Source organism: Sabethes cyaneus, chromosome 2, assembly GCF_943734655.1.
Source record: "Sabethes cyaneus chromosome 2, idSabCyanKW18_F2, whole genome shotgun sequence".
NCBI lineage: Eukaryota > Metazoa > Arthropoda > Insecta > Diptera > Culicidae > Sabethes > Sabethes cyaneus.
In genome coordinates, this window is record NC_071354.1 from 111,916,394 (window position 1) to 111,941,374 (window position 24,981).

At 37.8% G+C, this 24,981-nt stretch overlaps 2 protein-coding genes across 3 annotated transcripts in view; one reads left to right on the forward strand and one right to left on the reverse strand.

Moving 5' to 3' along the window:
- LOC128734227 (grpE protein homolog, mitochondrial) overlaps positions 1 to 1,239 on the forward strand; it is a 36,678-nt gene extending 35,439 nt beyond the window's left edge. The window contains exon 5 of one of the 2 annotated variants that reach the window (XM_053828292.1): positions 1,003 to 1,239. In XM_053828292.1, coding sequence (XP_053684267.1) covers positions 1,003 to 1,110 — 108 coding nt within the window. In that variant the 3' untranslated portion in view covers positions 1,111 to 1,239. The remainder of the gene's footprint in view (positions 1 to 1,002) is intronic. The other variant, XM_053828293.1, reaches the window with a different exon arrangement.
- LOC128734226 (putative pre-mRNA-splicing factor ATP-dependent RNA helicase PRP1) overlaps positions 1,155 to 24,981 on the reverse strand; it is a 42,145-nt gene continuing 18,318 nt past the window's right edge. Inside the window, exons 5-8 of the mRNA XM_053828290.1 lie at positions 14,748 to 14,870; positions 14,501 to 14,691; positions 1,686 to 1,848; positions 1,155 to 1,626 (exon numbers count right to left, since the gene is read on the reverse strand). Coding sequence (XP_053684265.1) covers positions 1,499 to 1,626; positions 1,686 to 1,848; positions 14,501 to 14,691; positions 14,748 to 14,870 — 605 coding nt within the window. The 3' untranslated portion in view covers positions 1,155 to 1,498. The remainder of the gene's footprint in view (positions 1,627 to 1,685; positions 1,849 to 14,500; positions 14,692 to 14,747; positions 14,871 to 24,981) is intronic.

Below are 24,981 nucleotides of genomic sequence, written 5' to 3' on the forward strand. Positions count from 1 at the left end.
ACTAAAACTCCACGCTCTGTGATTAGTCGGAAGTAGTAGTACTGATTTACGGTGGCGATAATGATGTTTTCATATCACAAGCAGTACACTTATTCTAGTTTTTAAACTTGCATTTAATGGTTCTCGTTACTTTTTTCCTCTATTTTTATAAAAAACATGACAAAGATGATACTAATTTGATATCTGTGCTTGGGAACGCCAGAAAAGGTGATAAAGTCCTCTCGTCCTAACAACATTTCTTAGGACTGCTATAAACCTAGACCTCACCTCACCAATCACCTCAATGCCTGTGTAAGGGAAGTGCGCCAGAAAAAGTGATAAATCTCCTCATCCCTGCAATATTTCTTAGGGCCACGATAAAACTAGTCCAATTTCATGTCCTGAAAGTGAACAATTATAAAAAAGTGACCGACCCTATCTTTCGCCCGATTGTATCCGTATACTGAAAGAATTTATTCAAAACTGATGTACTATATGAAAATTTTTCGCTCAACCATAAGTTGTACGTCGAAAGACAAATATTTTATGTTTTAAGCTAGATCCTTAAGCCAATTAACATACGTTTCAAGCAAGTTACCTAACGTTGGCTAGTGCTACAACAAGTCACACAGAAATTTTCAGAATGCGACATCGTCGCCAATCACCAGAAGAAGTGTGATTGTGGCCTGATGAAACTCTTAGTGGAACTACAAACTCTAAGAAACGGATATAACTGATATACAGAGCACGAGCATTTATCACATCGTAAATTAAAAGTTTGCACGACAAACATTTGCAAAATGTCAAACTTTGTCGAATTGAATTGAGCCCCACGTTCGTGCTCCTAATCACAGACTTTCATAATTTTTCTTTAGAATGTAGACCATTAGGATAAAATAGATGCAGTCCGATGAATTTGGTCCTATGCCTAAATATGAGAATGAGAAATCAGAAAACTAAGATTATCTATCATTTCTAATCGAGCAGTTTAAAATAGATATTTTTTCATTTGTATTTTTTCAGGAAGTGCAAAATGTAGAACCAAACACAATAGTAGTGGTGAGCAAGATTGGATACAAGCTGCATGAGCGGTGCATACGACCTGCTTTGGTAGGAGTAGCAAAAGGATAATTCTGGTTAAAACATCAAAAAAATTGAATAAACAAATTCCGGTTTATTTGTTGTACTATTTCGAGGTTTGATTGTATTACCAGTTGCGCGGAACGATATATTAAACAATAGTTTAGTTAAGAATGTGATCCCACCTTAATAATGAGAAATGCCTTCCATGTTATGCATCGAAACTGATATCTTTATTCTTAACAGCAATTCGTGTAACTATTTGTAACGAATATGTATCAAGTATGTAATCAGATACAGTGCAATTTTTTATTCAATAGGACAGTTTCATTACAATTACTGAGAAGATTGGGAAAAATGCAAAACTAAGCAAGTGTAAAGGTACATCGGAGTTAAAACAAAAATATGTAGTATCTAACTGAAGAATGTATAAACTGAGCTAGAAACCCTGTTGATACTGCTTTGATTCAAGTTTAGCTCCTATCACTTCCAGTTGACGTTTGGCTTCGCATTCTGGAAAATTATTCATATCGTAGTATTGTGGTGCAATTAATAGTAACCATTCCGCTGAAAAGGAAAATATTATTTAAACGCCATGAGTTAACTACAATAACTGCAAAGCTTACGTTTAACATCCGTAACTGTACGAATGTAGTTTTTGGTCGTTAATACAAATTCGTTGTACATAACCCAATTTGGCCTGTGACCTAAGCAAGTAGACGGATGCAGCTGTACTATCTGATTATCTTTAATAGTAACGTAGTGCTTCGTTTGTTCCAGATATGCCACCTGAAAACGACGAACAAAGTAAAAAAGAATTAAAACATGAGGCTTTATTTAGTATTATCTCTGTGTTCCTCTCTCCCGTCCTCTTCTCTCTCTCTCGCCCTCTATTTTCTCTCTCTCTCTCTCTCTCTCTCTCTTATTCAGGGTAGCCACGCATTCGGGAAATGCGGGAAAAAGTCGGGAATTTATCAAAAGTTGTTCTAAATCGGGAATTTATGAATTTACGTGCCAAAGGCTGACGTTTAGTGCCAAAATATTACTTGGAGGTATTGACAGTCCTGTCATTCTGAGAGAAATAAATATGCACCCCCCCCCCCCCCCCATTAACAAAAACTTGTATCTGCCATAAATCTCCTCAACCTGCAAGAACGAACTGCAACCTGAGCGTAAATATCTAATAGCAAAGCGTTATATCTGTCAGTTTTCTCGTATATGTGGAATTAAAAAAATCTAAAATTTATCTGTAATTTTTTTTTCAAGAGATATTTGGTTTCACTACAAAAACTATTTTTATGCCAACGTAAGAACCGATAACTCAATATTTAGTGAACGTGATATTTGGTTCCTACCGCCGGTAGTGCTGGATTTACCGGGAATGTCACTAACCGCTAAAGTTATCAACTACCCTTCTAAACACCCTTTCAGTCGCTTGGACATTGACTTGACGTACTATGCCATAGTTTCTCTCAAACACTTGAATAACGATTCCTAGAATTTATTGCTTTCGGAGATTAGCATCTATGATGACAACTAAATCTCCCATCTTTATGCTTCTGATTTTCGATCCATTTTTATCTCCTATTCAGGGTAGGTAAATATTCTTTAGTCCAACATGTCCACATTTGGTTAGCCTAGACTGTTTGAAAGCATCCGGCAAAGCACCTTCATAGCAAACAGCAACATCCACCGTCATGTCCACATCCTTTACAGCACCACGCAAGACATGATTAGGTGTAATCGTCTCATTTTGTGGTGAACCTGGTAGGAGATATAGCGACGGGCGCGAAATAATTATATCTTTTGCCTCGGATAGCGACGTGGAAAAAATTGCATTCATCAGCCTTCGACCGTCATCTAATGCTTGTACAATTTATTTTCCTTCCACGAATTATTTTAAACTGGTAACGCTAAACACGCAACCGATGGCACTTACAATACGAGTAACTTTTGATTAAGCCTAAAAAAATATCAATTTATGTTGCAAATCTCTATATTTTACACGTTTTTTAAAACAGATTGGAATGTCCGTTTTCCTTTTATGGATCTTGTTGTTTATAATAGGATAGCGACCGGGGCCATTAAAGGAATTCTGGTGTGTTTTGCATGAAGAGGGTCCACTAATGGCGACAGTTCGCATTGTTAACCATGAAACGGACCCTAGCCTGTTGAAAATATCGATTTTAAGGCATTAATCATTAAATTCAGCTGAAATTTTATAAACTGAGCTGTAGTGTGATATGTTCAGTACTATCTGTTTCACGTCATATATCCTCGGAAATAAGAAGCACAAGCTAATAAACGCCGAAACTGTACCCGAGGTCCATTATAGGTAAAGGGTCCACTATAGGTTAATTTACCCTACCATGCATTCCTCGTTCGTGTGGGAATAAAGCTCACTTTACAGTGGGATTCGTAAATTTTTCTGCTGCTTCATTATTATTTCGCTTTATTCTCGCCAATTCATGGCTGCCGACAAAATTTAATCTGAAGTTCCGCGATCGTTGATACATTTCCGAATTTCCATCAGGCATCAAGTAGATGAAAATGCCACTCACCTTATCCCCCAGCGCCCAGCGTCGTCTTACATCAACTTCTACCGGTCCTAACTAGTCTACACCCGTCGACCTAAATGGACTGAATTTCTCGTGATAGCACAATATTAATCTGTCAGTAACCGTATGTTCCTTAGGGAGGATGATCGGAAGGAAAATCAGCCTCCCGGAGTCTGCTCCAACAACCATCCAGCATAAGACACATTTTATATGTATGAGTGGACCTTTCGATTGACACCAGAATTCTTTGTGATTCCTGGTTCAGGTTTCTTTGCAGAGTTCCTCATCTCTATAAATTAGCAATAACGTTGATGATGCCATCAGATCATAAAATAGTTTTATAACTCGCAACATCCTAAAAAGTCGCTGGATTGATGTGGGATTGGATTTAAGTATTTTATTTTGTTTTAGGATTGATTTAAAACTACTGTTGGCTAACTAACTGCTTTTTAAGCCGGTCAAAATGATGAAATATTTTGTTCGCAGGTAAATCCGACCATCTTCTATTGGAAAGTTGGAGAACTGCGTCCATTATTTTGAATTATTCTGATAATCCCCGGATTTATCCTACGCATAAAGCTTGCTTACTAAACTTGTAGTGATAGGATAGCAGCAACATCGAGAAAGGTGCAAATCTGGGATAACTTGGTTTATAAAACTAGTGAACCCTGATTGGTAATGCATGCCAAGTCTTCGTAGATCCTGAAGTCTGCGTCCTAATAGCGCTCCACACTTTTACAGAAAAAGTTTCGAGATTTTACTCTCGACATTACAAAAATGACAAATATCATCATATCATCAACCCAAAATTTCGGCCAAGATTGTTTCAGCTCACTTAGTGATGTCCGGATTATTCGATAACCGAATAATCGGTGAGCGTTGTCTGCACTAATCGATTAATTCAATTATTCGTGCTAGTAGTGTTCGATTAAAAATATTCGAATATTTCTTTGATTAATACGATTAATCGAACGATTATGAACGATTAACGAGCATTATTCGGGAATTATTCGTGCTCATTGAACTATTCGATTAATTCAACTATTCGTGCTGGCAGTATTCGATTAAAAATTATTCGAATATTCCTTGTGTTATTCGATTAGTTGAATTAATCGAACGATTAACGGACATCACTTAGCTCACTCTACCGCACTCAGTCAGAAATTCCCTAGAATGGATCTGGGTGAATAAACGGAGAACTAAAGCCGTATCCAGCAGGTTGGAGTTCATTTCCTTCTACGCCTGTATAAACTTTATTCTATAACTGAAAAACGAAAAAAAAAATTGCCAGGAAAAAGTCAAATCCTATCGGGAAAAAGTCGGGATTTTTTTTTCCAAGGAGTAGTGTGCCCTGCCTGTTATTTTTACCATCTTTTTTTAAATTTTACATCCGAATCCGAATGGCCGTATTATGGCCAAAATCCCACCTATGAGATTTTGCACAACCTCAAAATCGACATGTTTTGCATATTTATCCCTACTTTCTTCATTTCTTCAACTGTTTTGACTACTTTAGGATATTTCAGGAGATTGTGCTCCATAAGCCCAGTATTTTTCGATTGGCAGCAGCTCCGGCGTTTTTGGGGGGTTGTGATCTTTTGGCCCGAAATCGACATTATTTGTCTTATGCCACTCCAGTACGACCGTTGCGTAATGGCGTGAAGCCAAATCCTACCAGAAGATAGTAGGACAGTAGTGAGACTTCAGTGGAATACTGGTTCCCCGGAATCTGGTTGTAGTCCGCTTTCACGTAGGCCTCGTCGTCCATAACCCATTTTCGATGCAGGTACTTGTGCAAAAATTTTTCACGAACCTGGCTCTTCTTTCGACACCATTTTTTAGATCTTTGCACGCCTTATGAAAAAACTCATACAGTGTAAACAATGCACTTTGAACTTTCTCCATGCAAAATTTCAATTAATTTTCCCCAACGCACATAAGAAGGGCTCCATATAAAGTAGCGGCCAAAATTGCCGAATGTAAAATTTCACATTTTAGCACATGCTTAAACGCGGTTTTGTAGCAAATTACCTATATTTTTATGATTCGCGAATTAAATTTTGATAGATAAAAAATATCATGTAGAAATAAGCCGTCAAAAGTAGTCCATTTCAAAAGTTTTAAAAATAAGTCATTTTAAAAAAGTCAAAAAATTAAATACATAGTTATCGCGGATGTAAATCTTATTGTTATACAGTAATGACCCGATTTTGTCACCCCCATGATGAATTTAGGGGTGACAAAAACGGGGCAGTGACAAAATCGGGTATTTTTTCCAATTTTTATTTTTTTGCAGATAACTTAGAACGAACTACATATACTTCATTCTGATCACTTTTAGGGCATGTCGGACTTCCTTCTACCTCTATGTGGACATTTGTCACCTTTTCACAGCACTCCCAAAGGTATGAAAACACGCGTTTTTTAATTGCGCCGAAATGGTTGATTATACTGATTAACTATGTTCAGAGAAATTTCACAGCGTAAGAAGCTCTTTCTTATGGTATGAACGATTCTTTGATTAACCCCCCTAAAAGTAAGATAGAAAATTTATTTTTCAAGCAGTAAGAGATAGAGCAAAACAATGTTCTACAAAACTTTTGAAAAGATTATTATAAAGAACTTTGCCAAAGAAAGTAATCTTCTAGTTATTATAGTTCTGGAGATAAGAAACAACTTTTGTGGAAACTCCACGATAATCAACTTTTTGAACACAGTTCTTTTCACGGTGCACGCTATGTCTGAAGGGTGCGATTATGCAACTTTGATGTACATAAAATTTTCTTTCACAACGTGTTAGTACAGGTCTTCACGATTCAGAATATGCTAATTTAAAAAAAATCCATCGGGAAAAAATTGAAAAAAGTCAATTTGAATGTTTTAGCTGCACCCGGTTGATACAGGTGTACGCACTGATCAACAGTGCTCCGATTTTGTTCAAACTTTGTAGATTTGTTCTTTTTATGAACATTTTAGACACGTATTTTTAATTTGGCGCTTAGAGTGCCCCGCTTGATTCGGGGTGGTCCCAAAAATCAGCATCATAGTCATGACACTTTCTTTTGAGTGGCCAAATAGTATTAAAAACAGTTGATTTTTGGCTAACTTCAACATTTTTATCGTGTGATATTCTCCAAATTTGCTACATAAACAAATAACAAACAACACGGTTTTGTAAAAAGAAAGGACGACGGACGAGGCCTTCAAATTAAGTGAAACATTTTTTGGAGAGACAAATCCAAGTGTCGCCATATTAGATTATACCAAGAAATCGACTTATTGCCACATTAATCGATTTCATCTAAGATCTATGATGGCCGCTAACATTATTTCCATTAAATTTGAAAGCACTATCTTTCTTCTTTACAAAACTATGCTGTTTATTACTTATTTCATAGCAAATTTAGGATATATTACATTACGAAGATATCAGGATTTGCTAAAAATCATCTTTTTTGAAAACTGGTGAGCGAGGGGTTCACTGTTTCAAGTTGTTAAAAGTGTAATTCTTAGTTTTTAGTCATTTTCAGTTAACCAAGCATAACTTCAATATTTAAAGACCCCTTGTCCGTAGTGGTCTCGTTTTAACCCCCAATTGATTCTCATTCTATATTTTATTGTCTGATTTCGGTATGTTTCTATTCGCTATGTGCGCGAAACGGTGCTGCCACCTTTCCAAGTGTGTTTTATTTGTGAAGTCTGTGCATAAGTTTGTTAAAGAGTGAAAAGGATAGACAAAACTTTGCACCAAATCTTCACAAACTTTCCATATGGCAGTTCCATGAGAGTACAAGAGATCGATTTGTGCTTACATAGCGAATTCAATCGTTTGAATAGAAACATAGCAGAAGAAATTTGAGTTTGGAACAGTCAAAGTCTGAAACCCCGATTTAGATCAATCGGGTATAGGCAAACCCACTTACTAAACTGTATCTCCAAAACAAACAAAAAATAAACGATTTTGTAGAAATTTTTTTTTTATATAAAAGCTGGGATCTTATTGTCGTCATTGCATGGAAAACATGTTCAAGGTTTTTGTAATTATGCCATGGTTTGGATGGTTTGGGTTTCATAGCTAATATAGGTTATAATGCAACGTTTTTATTAGATACTCATTAATGTACCTCTCGATTCCTATCAAAATTGTTGTTTTCGGTTGAGCAATTCAAAAGTTAAGTATTTAAGAGAAAGTGTCATGACACAGATGATGATTTTAGCACCACCCTAAGTGGTCCACACACCGTATCCCAAGAGCATGTACCCTAAGCATCAAACTAAAACTACAAGTCTAAAATTTTCACAAAAAGAACAAATCCTCATAGTTTGAACAAAATCGGAGCACTTTTGATCATGGAATTACTATGTGCGTACACCTGTACCTGGTTGGTTATAGCTAAAATATTCAAATTGACTTTTTTCAATTTTTTCCCGATGATTTTATTTAAAATCAGCTTATTATGAATCGTGAAGACCTGTACTAACACGTTGTGAAAGAAAATTTAATGTACATCATAGTTGCATAATCGCTCCCTTCAGACATAGCGTGCGGTGTTTTAACACATTTGACGAACTAAGCTTTTGATAAATCAAAAGCGTGACAAAATCGGGTAAAAAACGTGACAACATCGGGGGTGACAAAATCGGGTCAAAAACGTGACAAAATCGGGGAGTGACAAAATCGGGTTACCACTGTATATAATTTTAAAACTAATATCTTAGCCTATTAAAAAATGAAATGAAAACAAATTTAAACTCAATGAGGTGCGCCATAGGCTTTAATAAAAATGAAATTCTCATAAACTTTAATAAAAAAAAACAACTCTTATCGCCTCTTGTCGCCGCAGTCTTTAAAATTTTAAGTACTCTTTCAACAAATGTGATTATCTTTGTTACTAAATTTATTTAGTACCTGAAGAGAGTTTCAATGAGAAAATGGGAGAATCCCCGCGAGAAAGAAATTTTTTTTTGTCAAGCAAATATTTATATCGGAAACATTTGATCATTTTTCCCCAAATCACCCTAAACAACAGTTCCTATAAGTTTAAATCATTTCTTGTGTAACAAATATAATCTAGAATCAATTTGAAACTAAAAAATAAATTTGGCCAAAAATCGCAATTTTCCGACTATTGTGCAACGGTTCAAAAGCTATGGAAATTTGAGAGTGTTGCATTTTACCGTGGACACCCTTTAACCTGTTTTCATTAGCGGAAGCCACCTGAGAGAGATTTAGCCCCCCCCCCCCATAGAAAAACGAACCTGGCCGACCAAATAAAATGTTCGAAAAAATTGCCGGAGGCTATAGCCCCCTCTAGAAATAGAGCGCTAGTTCCGCCAATGCCTGCTTCTCAACACAATGAACGGGAAATGAATCATAAAACCCCAACAGCCTTGTTTTGAATGATAAAAGTTAAATATTTCGCGAAATGATTCACAGCCTTAGAATAGCATGCAAGTAATTTGGTAAAATCGGACATTTTCAGTGGCATTTTCAACAAAGTTTCCTATGGGCCATGTGATCGGTGTTAACACAGACCGAACCTAGTCGCAAAATTAAAAAAAAAAACTGAGTTAATGACAGCAAACGATCAAGAATTTTCTAAGCTGTATTTTATTCTAATCAGACTACATAAATATTGCAAACAGCCAGAGTTATGAGACGATTTCGAACGATTGGTAGCTGTAAACTGTACAGAGCAGCAAACTTTAAACGCGTTTTTCTCGAAATCAGAGTTTAATCACTTGGTTCGATCTGACTTAACACTGACCATGTGTTCTACCTCATACTTCGAAAAAGGTCGAGTTCGAAAAAAAGTACCAAAAAGTCGATTTTTGACAATTTTTTTAATATTAACACCAGATCCCGACTATTTCTTGCTAGAGGTTAAAAATCTGTACACTGATTTTTCGAGTTGATTAAATTTTAGAGCCCACTGATAATTGATTTGATACAAAAATTCTTTACTCCTGTCCAAAAAGCCTATTTTACAGGGGAGTGACAAAACTTTAAAAACAATTTATAATGACCTAATTTCATAATAAAAAGTGCTCCGATCTTGTTCAAACCTTATAAACTTGTTCATTTTCTGAAAATTTTAGATAAAAATTTTTAATTTTGGGTGTTCTTAAAAATGATCGACCCTATTTTATTAAAAAGTTATATTCCCAAACCGAAAACATGAACGTTTCTGAAACTTTGATCTTTTTAGGTATCGCATCATAATTCATTGATTTTAAAATTCTGCAAAAGTTTGAATGCCAAAATCTAATATTTTTCATATAAAGCTCGTTTAGGTTATTTTTCTTGAAAGCTTATTATCAAATCTTTCAGTAGCTATCAAAATTATTAAAATCGGTCGAGTGATTCAAAAGTTACGAATTAAAAAAAAGGCCTAATGGCAAGGATTATTTTTGGGACCACCCTAAATCAGGAGGGGGAAGAGGGGAACCCTAAGCGTCAAATAAAGAACACAGGTCTTAAATTTTCAGAAACCGAACTAGGTTTATGGTTCACAGAATCTAAGCGCTTTTTATCATTAGGGCAACCAACATATGGTGAACCCCATCAGCAGCTGTACATAGGTTCCGAAAATATTGGGTAAGACCAAAAACATTCCATCAAGAAGACTGACTACTCTGCCAAAAGTCGAGAGACAGCAACAGCAATGCTCTCTGCCGAGTTGAAGTTGAAATACCACTAGTGTGTGTATATTAGAATCAGGAATGGTTCGATCACTTTGACTCAATTTTGATTCATTTGATAGTACAGTAGTCTTAACGGGGCCAAATATGACAAGGTTATATTTGGGATATTTGTAGAACAGGTTATTCTTCTATATAAAAATGGATTTCTGTCTGTCTGTCTGTCGGGATGTTCCTTATAGAATCAAAAACTACTGAACCAATCGGCGTGAAAATTTGCATGTAGAGGTTTTTGGTGCCAGTAAAGGTTTTAGTGACGGTTAGAGACCCCTAGCCCCACTAAGAGGGGGGGCTCCCATACAAATGAACACTTATTTCTGCATAACTCGAGAACTAATCAAGCAAATAGAACAAAATTTGGCATGTGGGTGTTTTTGGTGACAAGAATTTATTCTATGGTCAATTGGGACCTCTCCCCTCTTTAGAAGGGTAATTATGACTACTCTCCTCTTTAAGAGGGGGGGCTTCCATACAAATGAAATACAAATTTCTTCATAACTCGAGAACTAATCAAGCAAATGGAACAAAATTTGGCTTGTGAAAGTATTCGAAGAATATTTTCTATGGTGAATTAGGACCCCTTACCTTTTAAGAGGGGGGATCCCATACAAACGAAATACAAATTTCCTCATAACTCTAGAACTAATCAAGCAAATGGAACCAAATTTAGCATGTGCGTGTTTTTGCAGGCAAGAATATTTTTTATGGCGAATTAGGACCCCCCCCCGCTTTAGGAGGGGGGGCTCCTATACAAATGAAAAACAAATTTCCTCATAATTCGAGAACTAATCAAGCAAATGGAACCATATTTGGCATGTGGGTGTTTTTGGAGGCAACAATTTCTTCTATGATGAATTAGGACCCCTTACCTTTTTAGGAGGGGGGGCTCCCATACAAACGAACTACAAATTTCCTCATAACTCTAGAACTAATCAAGCAAATGGAACCAAATTTAGCATGTGGGTGTTTTTGTAGGCAAGAATATTTTCTATGGTGAATTAGGACCCCTCCCCACTTTAGAAAGCGAGTTATGACCCATCTCCCCTTTAAGAGGGTAGGCTTCCATACAAATGAAATGCAAATTTCCTCTTATCTCAAGAACTAATCAAGCAAATGGAACCAAATTTGGCATGTGGGAGTTTTAGATGGCAGAAATTTTTTCGAAATTTAGGAGGGATGTCTCCCATACAAATGAAATACAAATTTCCTTATAACTTGAGAACTAATCAAGCAAATAGAACCAAATTTGGCGTGTAGGAGATTTTGGTGTCTTGAATTTATTTTATGATGTTAGAGACCTCTCAGCCCTGTGCTAGGGGGATATAGACTCTCATACAAATAAAACAGAAATTTTTGCGAAACTCAAAAACTAATCGAACTCGAGAAATTCGAGATTCTTCCATAAAACATTAGTCAAAAACAAGACAACAAAAACTATCTATAATAACACTAGATCATTCAGGACGAGACGGCTGCGAGTGTTGCCGGTGACCCGCCGTCGGAAGCGCCGCCCACTGGGGCGAGGCAACTCCCCGCAGAAATCACTACTGTCTAGGTTTATTTGTTTTCTTAGGTCTACCTGGGTTTCCTGGAACGAGCGATAGCGAGTAAGGAGAGGATCGCGAAATGGTACTTTCCACAAAAAGTTTTCCGTGAAATGGTACATTCCGCTTAAGGTTTTTCGCAAAATGAAATTCGGCGAAATGTACAATCATGGCAATTTCGCTTTCTATCCGCTATCCGCTTTCTGGCTGTGCAATGAGGTGACAGGGGAGTTGTTTTCTACTTTACTGTGAGGAAAAATTGCAAATTTGTATATTAAACTGGTAACTAATAAGCAATAACATAAGCAGCAAATCAGCGTATCTGGCATTTTATACTGAACGTTGTTGTATATTAGCTTTTTGACTGCATAGGTGTTGTAAATTTAAGGCAACTTAAATGCGTTTTCTTTCCGTACATTCCTTTAGATTTACCGTGAAAGCACGGAAAGAAAACGTGCGATGTATTAGGGAAATGTCAAAAATGCTGCTCAAATATTACGAACACGTCCGCCATTATGGCTCGTAAGAAGCTGGATAGCATTGATGATGCTTATTGGTTACCTGGGATGCTTTCATAGTTACGTAACTGCCAAAATGAATCATCTAAGGTTGAACTTCTCAGAAACTTGCAAAACTCGAAATTGTGACAAAGATCATCCAAGACTCATGATTTATGTACAACACAGTTTAATTTGTGGCAATACGAAGTTTTTCGGGTCATCTAGTCTTATATATAAATTCTGCATATATAAAAATGGATTTTTGTCTGTCTGTCTGTCGGGATGTTTCTTATAGAATCGAAAACTACTGAATCAATCGGCGTGAAAATTTGCATGTAGAGGTTTTTGGGGCCAGGGAAGGTTCTTATGATGGTTAGAGACCCCTCCCCACACTAAGAGGGGGGCTCCCATACAATAATTCGAGAACTAATCAAGCAAATGGAACAAAATTTGGCGTGTGGGTGTTTTTGGTGACAAAAATTTTTCCTATGGTAAATTGAGACCCCTCCCCTCTTTACAAGGGGAATTATGACTCCTCTCTCCTTTAATAGGGGGGGCTTCCATACAAATGAAATACAAATTTCTTCATAACTCGAGAACTAATCAAACAAATGGAACCAAATTTGGCAAGTGAAGGTTTTTGGAGGCAAGAATTTTTTCTATGATGAATTAGGACCCCTCTCCTTTTTACGAGGGGGGGCTCCCATACAAATGCAATACAAATTTTTTCATAACTTTAGAACTAATCAAGCAAATAAAACTAAACTTGGCATGTAAGTGTTTTGAGAGGCAAATTCTTTTTCTATGGTGCATTGAGACCTCTCCCCTTTTCAGGAGGTAAATTATGACCCCTCCCCCCTAAAAAAGGAGACGCTCCCATACAAACTCTCATACAACAGAAATTTTTGCGTAACTTGAAAACTAATCGAACCCGAAAAATTTTAGACTCTTCCATAAAACATTAGTCAAAAACAAGATCACCAAAAGCTATCGATTAGGTTTATTTATTTTCCTAGGTCTATTGACCTCTATTACTTTCTTTCACTTGGGTTCGAGCGAGCGACAGCGAGTAAGGAGAGAATAACCCCTGCGAAATGATACTTTCCACGAAAACATTTTCCGTGAGATGGTACATCCTGCGTAAGGGGTACGAAGGCAATACGAAGTTTGTCGGGTCAGCTAATTATCTATAATTTTGCTGAATAAAGGTTTGCTGATCTTTTGTAGTTACGGCGCTACAATGCTAGTATCTTATTAGATCTGATGAGTTACGAGTGTTGTAGCACCGTAACTACAAAAGATACAGCAAAACTTTGTTCAGAAAAATTGTAGATTAGAATTAGTTCTACATATGTCCCATATACAACATTGTCATATTTAATATTTTTTTGAAACGATGGTTCTACAATTGATGAAGGGACGGTAGGGAAAAGAAATGAAAATTTTTGGTGAAGGAGGGGAAGAGCGGAAAGGAAGGGGGGGGGGGGGGTATTGGTAACTATGCTTGACAAGTAGTCATTTTGACTCCTACCTTTTGTCCAATGCTGGAAGGTGCATGGGTCGAACCAAGCTATAATCTGAGATTATAACCCGATTCGAACCCACAACTTGTACCTTTGAACAAACTGGTACTTGTACCTTTGAACCATAGAAGCGCTGGACAAAAGGAGACCGCAAAATCTACTTCTCAAGAATTCTCAATCAATTGTAGAACCATCGTTTCAAAAAAATATTAATATATATGTATGACCGCATTTCAAGGTCAAGACTAAAAACTTGAGATTAGTCTATTGTCATATTTGGCAGCTGAGACGGTACTGTCAAATGAATCAAAATTGAGTCAGTGATCGAACCATACCTGATTAGAATATGGATGTACACAAACGCGTATGAAATGCATTACCACACTCGCATATATCTTGTCCCACCCAAAGTTCACACAGCTTCAACTTTTGTCGGGAGGGGTACGCTGTTGCTTCTGTTACTTGTCATTTGTATGGGCGCGAGGAATAGATGCCAGTCTTTCTTGATGGAATGTTTTTGGTAAGACTCAGACTTTTGATACGCCTGCCCACCTTCTACAAATCTACAATAATATAAACCCACTGACTTGCTGACACTGATTAAATTTACTTGCCTGCATAAAGAATCCTTGTACCAATGCTTTCCGAATATTGAAATAGTAGTTGGTCGTGTTGAAGTCGGTACTCGTACGTTTCAAATTGAAACGATCCATAATTCGAGATAACTGTTGACGTACATTATCGGCTGACTTTAATGAGCGGTAGTTAATAAAATTATCGTAGCACCAACTAGGATCTTCATTATCTGGAAATATTAAATCATATATTAGTCAAAAATATTTTGGTTTCGAGTACACTTACTTTGTTTGAACGCATGATAAACGTTTAAGAGAGTCAAATGATCGCCGTCAAGATGGGCAAAGCGTTTCTTCGCGTCGTCTGCAGCCTTTTTCATCTCGTTCGGACGTACGAAACACTGCGGGACTAAACACAAGTAGGGTATGGGATGCACACCGCAGAAAAGCCGAGCGCACGTCCCATCAAATATAGTTGTTTGTATTGGGCAATTCATTGGTTTAACCTAAGACTTTAATTATTTAGTTGAATTCAAATATGAACTGAATCAATTTCGATAAGCAAGAATAACCTACAAATCTTTTTATAATATTTTAATAGTGATTCTCTCGATAATTCAGATCACATCAGAATTGTAATAGTGAAAATAAATTATATTGCTTCGAGATGGAATTAGAGTTCTAAATATGACATGGAGTTAAGAGAAGCATATGGTCAAGCGTCTTTTAAAAAATGTTTTTTTATTTTATATTTCCTTTTAAAAGAAAGGAAAATTTGCAATGTTGTTAAAATACTAACTCAAAACGATTGTATACTATTCCCCCGAAAACCATTCCCCAGAATTCCAAACCCCAGAATGAGCCATTCCCCAGAAAACTATTTTCCAGAATATACCATTCCCCAGAAAGTCATTATCCTGAAAATACCATTCCCCAGAAAGCCACTTCCCAGATCCTACCATTCCATAGAAAATTTTGTCCCAGAATGAGCCACTTCTTAGAAAGTTAGATAGATCATTCGGGCGAACGTCACTGGCCGAATATCAGTAGCTCGACTGTAATTCTAGCGGTTTGGAGGATCTCACCGTTTCAGTTGTGAAACGTTTTTTGTTTTTTTTTGTATGCCAGAAGGGCATTGGGTTAAAAGGCCACTGCGACAGTCTTAATGATCGTCTTTTGTGGCAGGCCCCGATTGCTGTACACAGTTTACGGACCGCTCATACCCATTGATGGAGTTGAGCGGAATAGTTGTAATCCTGTGCCCCAATTCGGTACTACATGGTTTATAAAGCCAATGACCGTTTTGGGATTTAGGCTCCATAGCTGATATGGAGTAAGAAGGAAACTTCCTAAGAAGTTGTGCCTTGATAATGCAAGAGCTCCGCAATAGCAGAGCAGATGCGCTGAACTTTCAGGTTCAGAGTTACAAAAGCGGCAGGTGTCAGATGATACCTTGCCGATATTCTTTAAATGATAAAGAGCGGGGCTGTGTCCTGTTAGGAGTCCCGTGATCGTACGTAGTTCACTACGAGTTAAATGGAGTAGTTTTTTAGCTAATGCAGGGTTTGGGTAGATAAACTGTTTAGCTTGTCTACAACCCTGTGTTTGATTCCAACAGGATGCTATTTCTAGCTTTTCCCATGTCATCAGTTCGCCTTTCACGGCGGATGTGGAGGTGCCCAGAAACGGTTCAGGACCAATAAATTGCTGAGCTGATCCTTGTCTTGCTAGGTTGTCACCAAATTCATTGCCCTCGATTCCGCAGTGACCGGGCACCCAAAGTAATAAAACTTTGTTTTGGCGGGAGAGTTCCCTCAATGCTGTGCTGCACTCCCAAACTAATTTGGACACGCATTTGGCGGACTTGAGAGCCAGTAGTGCTGCTTGGCTGTCCGTGAAGATACCGATTTTCGCATGCCTGTACTTTCGTTTCAAGCATATTGTCGCACAGATGTATATGGCATATACTTCTGCTTGAAAAACGGTGGGCCACTTTCCTAATGAGATAGTTTCCCTGATGCCGGGTCCGTAGACTCCGGAGCCTGTGCAGGCCCCCATTTTTGAACCATCTGTAAAAAAACAGATAGTTCCAGATGGAAGATCTGGCCCTCCATTATTCCACATTGAGCGATCTGTTTCAATCACCTCATATGGAACGTCCATATTGGGCCTAGCTTCCATGCAGTCAGAGACTGAAGTTACTAAGGGTGTCAGATTGAATTCCCGAAGTATGCGAAGATGAGCGATTTGGTCACCTTCGAGTATGGTTTTACTCCTTTGCAACCGTAGTGCGCCGAGCTCTGCTTCCTTCTTCACATGAAGATGCAAAGGCAGTAAGCATAGCATTGCCTCCATGGCTGCAGTAGGTGTTGTACGCATGGCACTGGTAACTGTAAGACAGGCCAGGCGCTGAACTTTGTTTAGTTTGGCTTGGGCTGTCACCTCATTCACCTTTGGCCACCATACGACTGCAGCATAGGTTATCCTAGGCCGTGCAATAGTAGTATATGACCAGAAGGCTAGTTGAGGTTTCAATCCCCAGGTTTTGCCAAACAGTGACCTGCATGCCCAGATAGTCGAAGTTGCTTTCTTAACAGCATAATCTAGGTGGGCAGCCCAGTTCAGTTTTTTATCGAGAATTATTCCGAGGTGTTTGACTTCATTACTGAAGCCCAGTCTGACACCATTCAGTATAGGCGGAGTAATGGTATGTTTCCTTCGCCTAGTGAATGGTATAACGACTGTTTTGGTGGGATTTACATTAAGTCCCTCTTGTGAGCACCATAACATGGTGGTGTTTAGAGCTCCTTGCAAGCGACTTGACAGTACTGCGTCAAACTTTCCTCTGACGATAAGTACAACATCGTCGGCGTAAGCAATGGTCTCATAACCAAGCTGTGACAGCTTGTGAAGGAGTGCGTCGGCCACCAGTGACCAGAGCAGGGGGGAGAGAACTCCTCCCTGTGGACATCCTTTGATCACCGAAATCGTGACCGACGTATCTCCCAATGATGCTGTAATTTATCTGCTCGAGAGCATTGCTTGAATCCAGCTCATTGTAGTGTGGTCGATTCTCTTTTGACAGAGAGCCGTATTAATTGACGCAAAGGACGTGTTATCGAAAGCGCCTTCAATATCAAGAAAAGCACAAAGTGCCGTCTCTTGATATTTGAGCGATTTCTCAATTAACGTCACTAAGCAGTGCAGTGCGGTTTCCGTAGATTTACCGTGTTGGTATGCATGTTGATTTACATGTAACGGAGAGTTTTTTAAAAACTCATAGCGAAACGTTACGAGGTCACACAGTGTTGTGAATCAAACAGTTAGAATCAACAGGTAATCAGTTACTATGAATATAAAGAACAAACAGATGGAATTTATTGCGATAACTGAATTGAAGATTTCCAGGACCTGCACTGCCCAAAAGCATTGTATTGTACCTTAGTTCGCCGCATTTTTGCAAACGCCAACGCGCGTTTAATTTGGACTCCGCATAAACTTTATTGGAAGCTTCAAAATGAACGAGTGCGGAAGAGGTTCAAACAATTGGCCTTGCGTAGTTTGCCTTGGTACAGCCTAGAAAATTTTCTCCTTTATCCCGATCGCTACTGATCTAGATAATTAGAAAGTCGGAGCAAAATTCAACGGGCTTTGTTTGCGGTATACTGTTACATGGTTGATTCACCGCAATTACTTTAGTTAGTGAATTCCCATGCAGTACAAGAATCTTTGTGACCATCCCCACCAATAATTCTACCAATTCGGCCTAGTCAATTGTTGGGTATATGCTGTACTTACTCGCTGCCGCTCATTCGGACTTAACTAAAGGATAACCCCTACTATTCAGTAAGCCTAGGAAATGCCGTACGCGAGACGGCCGTAGTTCGCGAATGTTCGTTGGCGACCTGCCGTCGGAAGCGTCGGCCACCCCCCCGTAGAAACCACCTCCATTTAGGTGCACGCATTTTTCTACGCTTACTGACTAGTAACAGTAGGTGTTATCCCTTAGTTTAGTTCGAACGAGCAGCAGCGAGTAAGGACAGCATATATGTACTTATAAATTGACGAGGCCGACACTTAAACACCTCGCAATAATTTAAAGTTCGAAATTATTAATCAGCAAAGCCGCTATTACAGAAACTTCAATCCGCTGGTGTTACATTCGGGTATGTGGAGTTCAGGGTATTGGGGACACGGTGAAACATATTCTTCTTTTCCTATAATTTTGCTTCTAGTTGTAAACCAGCCCTTTTTATTTCTAATGTCGTTTTCGTTTTTGCGGTGTAGCTACAGCGGCGTAGCTTTTTTGCTCCAAAACTGTTCGTTTTCGATTTTTGTGCTACACCATTGCTACACTTTTTCTGCACCATCTACACCAGAAAAAAAGAGAGTGTAGCTGGTGCAGATAGGAAAACACCAACACATCCATACCACACCACTGTTGCTGCACTGCGAGCGTTCGTTTATCAAGCGAAAAGTGTAGCACCAAACGGTGTAGCTACATCTCAAAAACGAAAACGGCATAACTTTCTTTCTGGTGAATGGTTTTCTGGGGAATGGCTTTCTAGGAAATAATTCGTTCTGGGGAGTGTCTTTCTGGGGAATGGTATATTCCTGAAAATGGTACTTTCGGGGGAATGGTTTTCTGGGAAATGGTGCTTTCTGGGGAATGATGCTTTCTGGGGAATGATTTTCTGGGGAATGGGATTCTGGGAAATGGGTTTCTGGGGAATGGTATACAATCACTCAAAACATGGTGTTCATACAAAATATAAATAAATACAAATAAACAAGGAAAACTCGCAAAAAATTTGAGGACAATGTGTCTCCCTGAAAAATAGAATGGTATTATATTTGCTCACTGCGTTTGCAGAGTGCATATGTATTGAAGATCCGTTGGGCAGGCAAAGGTGATAGGTTCGTTTAAAATATACGGGCTGGAAACTGGATTTTTTTTAAATTTAATTTTACTTTAATTAGAACAGAAACTGGGGGTATTCACGTAGCGTTTGCAATGTTGCGTAAACAATGGTATATTATGTGTATATACTTTTGCTATTTTCATTACAGTTCCGGTTTCTATGGAGATGGAACTGTAATGCGAGTAGCGGCAGTATAAATACACAATACGCCGTATACGCAACATAGCAAGCGCTACGTGAATACCCTTATTATAAGTGGCTTCATAGATTTAGCAATATATTAATACTAGGTTGACTCACCGTGGCTAGCCTTGATACCAAAACTTTTGAAAATGTAATAAGGTACCCGGGGCAAGTGGGTCCTAAAATTGCATAGTTAGAGTTTATTCGTCTGTGTAATCAACACCTATACAATGATTTTAAAATTCTAGCGGCACAGAAACTCTTCAGTATCACTTCGAAGGTTTAATTACAAAGAAGGACTATCGATTTACATAAAATGAATCTGAAGAGAATTTTTCAAAATCATGGCGATAGGTCCCACTTACCCCGGTAAATGGGGCAAGTGGGACCTATATTCAAATTTGATTAAAAAGCTTAAATAACAGAAAATTGTGCATGTTATTAAGCAGGAACGTGTTGGCATTGAAAAAAGCAACCAAAGACAATGTTTCCGATAATGGTTCATCCAAAACACAATTCGTGAGCAATTACGCAGTGATGCAGTATTGTAACGCTATGTAGTTGAACATGTAGTTGAATCCAATTCTTGCGAGACGTAATTTATGTTTAACTATTCTTTAATAGCTTAAAAATACGATTATGATCCGTTTGTTCTACCATGCCCAATACGACAGAGCTACTAGTGAAACTATCATAAGAAATAGTTACGTTATAACAATCGTAACGCTTTATTGTTTGACATGTAGACGCAGATTTGCTTAATTATATCTACTCTGCCTTCCCAGAGTCAATTAACATCGTTTATGAATCGTCCCTCATTCATAAGGCACGGAAATGGACTTTCTTTCTGGGTCCTCTTGGTTTAGTCCTTTTCGGTTTTATTTTAAAGCTTTACCGATATAAATATTATGTAATTATACTGAAAATGTTCGGTAGTACATCTAAAAAATGTGTTAAGATAGGAAATTTTGTTCTGAAACACTGAAACCTTTATATTAGGTCTCACTTGCCCCGGGTCCTTTGAAGTGCCACCCTTATTTCGACCCATATATTTAACGCCGTTTATCAAATTATGCAACTAGTTTTCAGGTGTTGCTTGTTAATATATTTATTATGTTATCTACTATCAGAAAAACATGTAGGGGAACAAGGGGCAAAAGTGCCACTCTTCGATTTTTCATGAAAACGACGAAGAATTTTAATATGGTTATTTTTTTATGGTTTCTAAAGTGTCTAACAATATACTATAAGAAAATTCATCGATAAAAATATAAACTCAGGCATTAAAATGATTTTGAAATTTTACTTTTTGAAAATTGCACAAAATGATAATGACTACTCCGAAAACAAGCATACTGAAATCTTATTTATCTTTATGTGTATTATTTTTGGTCTAACACATTAACTAGACCCAATTCCTACAGATAGAAGTTAAAATTCAACATTTCTCTACTTGCGGTCATTTTCCCCACCATAGTGGCACTTTTGCCCCGTACCTATTAATATCGAGCGAAAAACCATTTGAAACGAAAAGGTTTTTTTTCTCTATATTTATATTATTTTGATTGAACTCACTGAAACTGTTTATATTATACCCTTATCTAAGTTTTAGGCCATTTCAGGTTGAATTCAATTGATTCTTTTTGCACGTAATTAATTAAAAAAAGTTAAGGTGTCCTTTATGCCCCGGGTTCCCCTTCTTTTATAAAAGCCTGTGAAAGGTATTTTTCTATCTTCGTTGAAGAGATAGAAGGTTACTGTCTTCAACAAAATTTCTTGCAATAATTTACTCTAAAACTTTTCAGAACACATCAATGTGTTATATTGAAACTAAGGAAAAATAATTTTTTTATTTCGCTTTTAGGGAGATTAATCAAAATTTGAATTGCACCAAACGATAGAACTTTCAATTTCAAGAAACTCTTCCAAAGGCTCCATAAATCTAAAATCAAGTTTTCCCACTCGAAATTGTAATGCGCACGTTTATGTAGGTTTGGACCACTGTGAAGCCCCACGGGAATAAGTTCCGGAATGACCACGCCGGGGCAAAATCATCAAATAGAGTCAAAACAATGAGAAATAGTCTTCCGGAGTAATTTCATGAATTTAGATACCCAATTGCCAGTGTTGGAAATCCGAACAGTTCTGTGGCCACAGGAGGTCCCACGGAAACTTGTTCCAGAATGGCCATTCCGAGGATAAATCATTATACTGTTTTAAAACTATGAAAAATGTACTTTTGGAGTAATTTTGGATACCAATATTACTATGATTACACCCAAAATCATAAAAAGTGCTTTAATTCCGGAACACATCCTCGGAATACCGGATTTCCGGGAACCAGATGAACCACCTCCGGTTCTGTTGTAATCCAATTGGAAGTGCATAAGTTTCTAAATCTTTAGGTGGTAAGATGGTCCAAATCGGTCAAATATTGCCAAAGTTACAAGCGTTTCAATTTGCGGGTACCTTGTCGAGCACGTAAAGGGTAAAAAATTTCGAAGCCCCCCTTTCCTCCCCCTGAAGTGCTACATGGAAATTTATTTTATAAAAAGTTGTAATTTAGGGGCCGTACACTAATTACGTAAGGCATAATGGGGGGAGAAGGGGTTTCGCAAAATCTTACAAAATCTTATTTGGGGGGGAATGGGGTTTAATCATTTCTCACGTAAGATTTTCATACACGAAAAAATTATGAAAAATTCACATTTTTTAATAGCAACTCATGTTACAAAAGATTTCAAATTGATGAGTTAAGTTGTGAATTGTCGAAATCCTTCATGCTGCAACGAAATACGGAGCAACCTGCTAAGTATCTGAGCTTTGCCCACTCAGGGAAACAGCAGTCGACCTACTTGTTCCAGAGCCATCTGATGACATCGTTAATGCTATTATTCCAACATATTTCGTTGCAATTGCCCAATCCCGCAAGGCAGCCGCAAAATCCCTCCCCGTGCACTAATTACGTAAGTCATAATGGGGGGAGGGGGGGTTCCGCAAAATCTTACAAAATCTTATTTGGGGGAGTGGGGGGCTTAATCATTTCTTACGTAAGATTTTCGTACACGAAAAAATTATAATAAATTCGAGTATTTTACCCTTGCCCACTCAGGGAAACATCAGGCGACCTACTTGTTCCAGAGCCATCTGATGTTATCGGTTTATGCTATTATTCCAACATATTCGGTTGCAATTGCCTATCCCAATCCCGCAAGGCAGCCGCAAAATCCCTTATGATATCACTACAAACATTACAGCTAATGTATAGCTGTATCAAGGGAACAAGCGCTTGATAAGCTACTGTACAACAAAAATGTTTCTTGGGATGTAAGACCATGTCGTGTGTCATCTAGAAGAGGCAAAGAAGTTCTTTGTATGCTACTGCACGAGGACACGTGTTCAGAAGATGTAGAGTGGATCAATGCAAATTCTGGCTTCAGTTTTCAGAAGGTCGCATAATGCATGCAAAAGGGTTGATTATGCGACCTTTTGAAAACTAAAGCCAGAATTATGTGTATGCTAGTGAGTTTCTGAACATATACCAACATCTATTGACAACCTCAATGCTGAAATACGTTCGGTTCGTGAGTGGGCTATGAAGGGATTTACAACAGATTTGATTTTGCGTGTTTTTTATGAATTTGTTTGAAACTTGGTTTTTAAGAACTTGTTTGCACTTTGTTGACTGTTTCAATATTCTTTCAATGTCTAACATTTTAAATAAAACTTGCATTTTGATGTTTCAAAAAATCTTATTAAGATTTTTTACGGGGGGGGGGGAGGTGGGATTCGCAGAATCTTACAAAATCTTATATAGGGGGGAGGGGGGGGGGTTTTCAAAAATGAAGAAAAAGCCCTTACGTAATTATTGCACGGCCCCTTACACACAAGAAACATTTTTGTGTTAAAGTATCTTATTCAACTAATGCATAGCTGTACCAATGGAACAAGCGTTTGATAAGCTGATCTACAACAAAAATGTATCTTGGGATGTATCGTTCTACTGTTTTCAAAGATCTTGCCTGCTGCTTGTGACCAGACTGGGGTCAGTATTTTGCTTCAAAGGAAACCGTGGATGGTCATTACAGAACTGTACATTAGACGCAATGCAGTACCAATACCAAAATAAGACCATATCGCGTGTCATTTAGAAGAGGCAAAGAAGTTCTTTGTACGCTACTTGACAAGCACACGTGTTCAGACGATTTAGAGTGGATCAATGCGAATTAAATGAACGCTAGTGAGTTTCTGCGCATACACCAACATTTATCAACAACCTCAATGCTGAAATACGTTCTGTTCGTGAGTGGGCCATAAAGAGATTTACAGCAGATAATGGATATTGTTTGTTTTTTTATTAATATGTTTCAACTTTGGTTTTTATGAACTTGTTTGAATTTTGTTGACTGTTTCAATATTCTTTCAATGTCTAACTTTTTAAATAAAACTTTAATTTTGATGTTTCAAAAAATCTTACTAAGATTTTTTACCGGGGGAGGAGGATTAGCAAAAATCTTACAAAATCTTATATAGGGGGGAGGGGGGTTCAAAAATGACGAAAAAGCCCTTACGTAATTATTGCACGGCTCCCTAGTTCTAAGATGTCACGGAGTTTCAGTATCCTGTATCGAAAACTTTAGAATTTCTTACTTTGAAATCTGAAAAGGGGGGGGGGGGTACCCTGTCGAACACATCACGGTTAACCAGCCGACTTGCGACAAAGACATATTTTATTGTATACCTGCATCAGAGCTGCCATAAATACAGATATTTGTGCATGCATAAATTTGGAACCCTACCGTTTTCTTCGGAGTATTTAATTTTCTCGATCTAATCTTTTAAATAATATAAATAGTTTATGGACTACTTTAAAATTCAAGAATATTAGTAGAGCCAGAAATCACAGCAACTGAAATAATTGATGGTTCCCAAATTTATGTATGCACAAATATCTGTATTTGTGGCAGCTCAGACCTGCATCACCAACAACCAGGGATACCAGACTTGCAGATTTGTCTGCAAATTCCAGATTTTTGGAACGGTCTTGCAGATCATTATAAATTTGCAGATATTTGCAGTTTTTTTTGACTTTTATTGTTTTGGTGCAGATTTTTGTTCGAAGCTCTTTAAACTTTCACAGACTTCCTAAAACAGTGTGCAGATTTTCGCAGATTATTTTTAAACCAGAAAATTCGAGTAGCCGGAAAACTGCTCGATTTTTTCGGTTTTCGAGCAGTTGCAGGCATTTTTTTAGAAAATATGGCATCTCTGCCAACAACAAGCGTTTGTGAGAGCGAGTGTGAATCAAAATATATTCGCACCGAAAGTTATCATTCTCACTGGTGTTATGGGACATTCCTTTGTCCTAATATTTTGTTATCGTGATACATTTTGGTTGCTATGTATGTTTGTTTT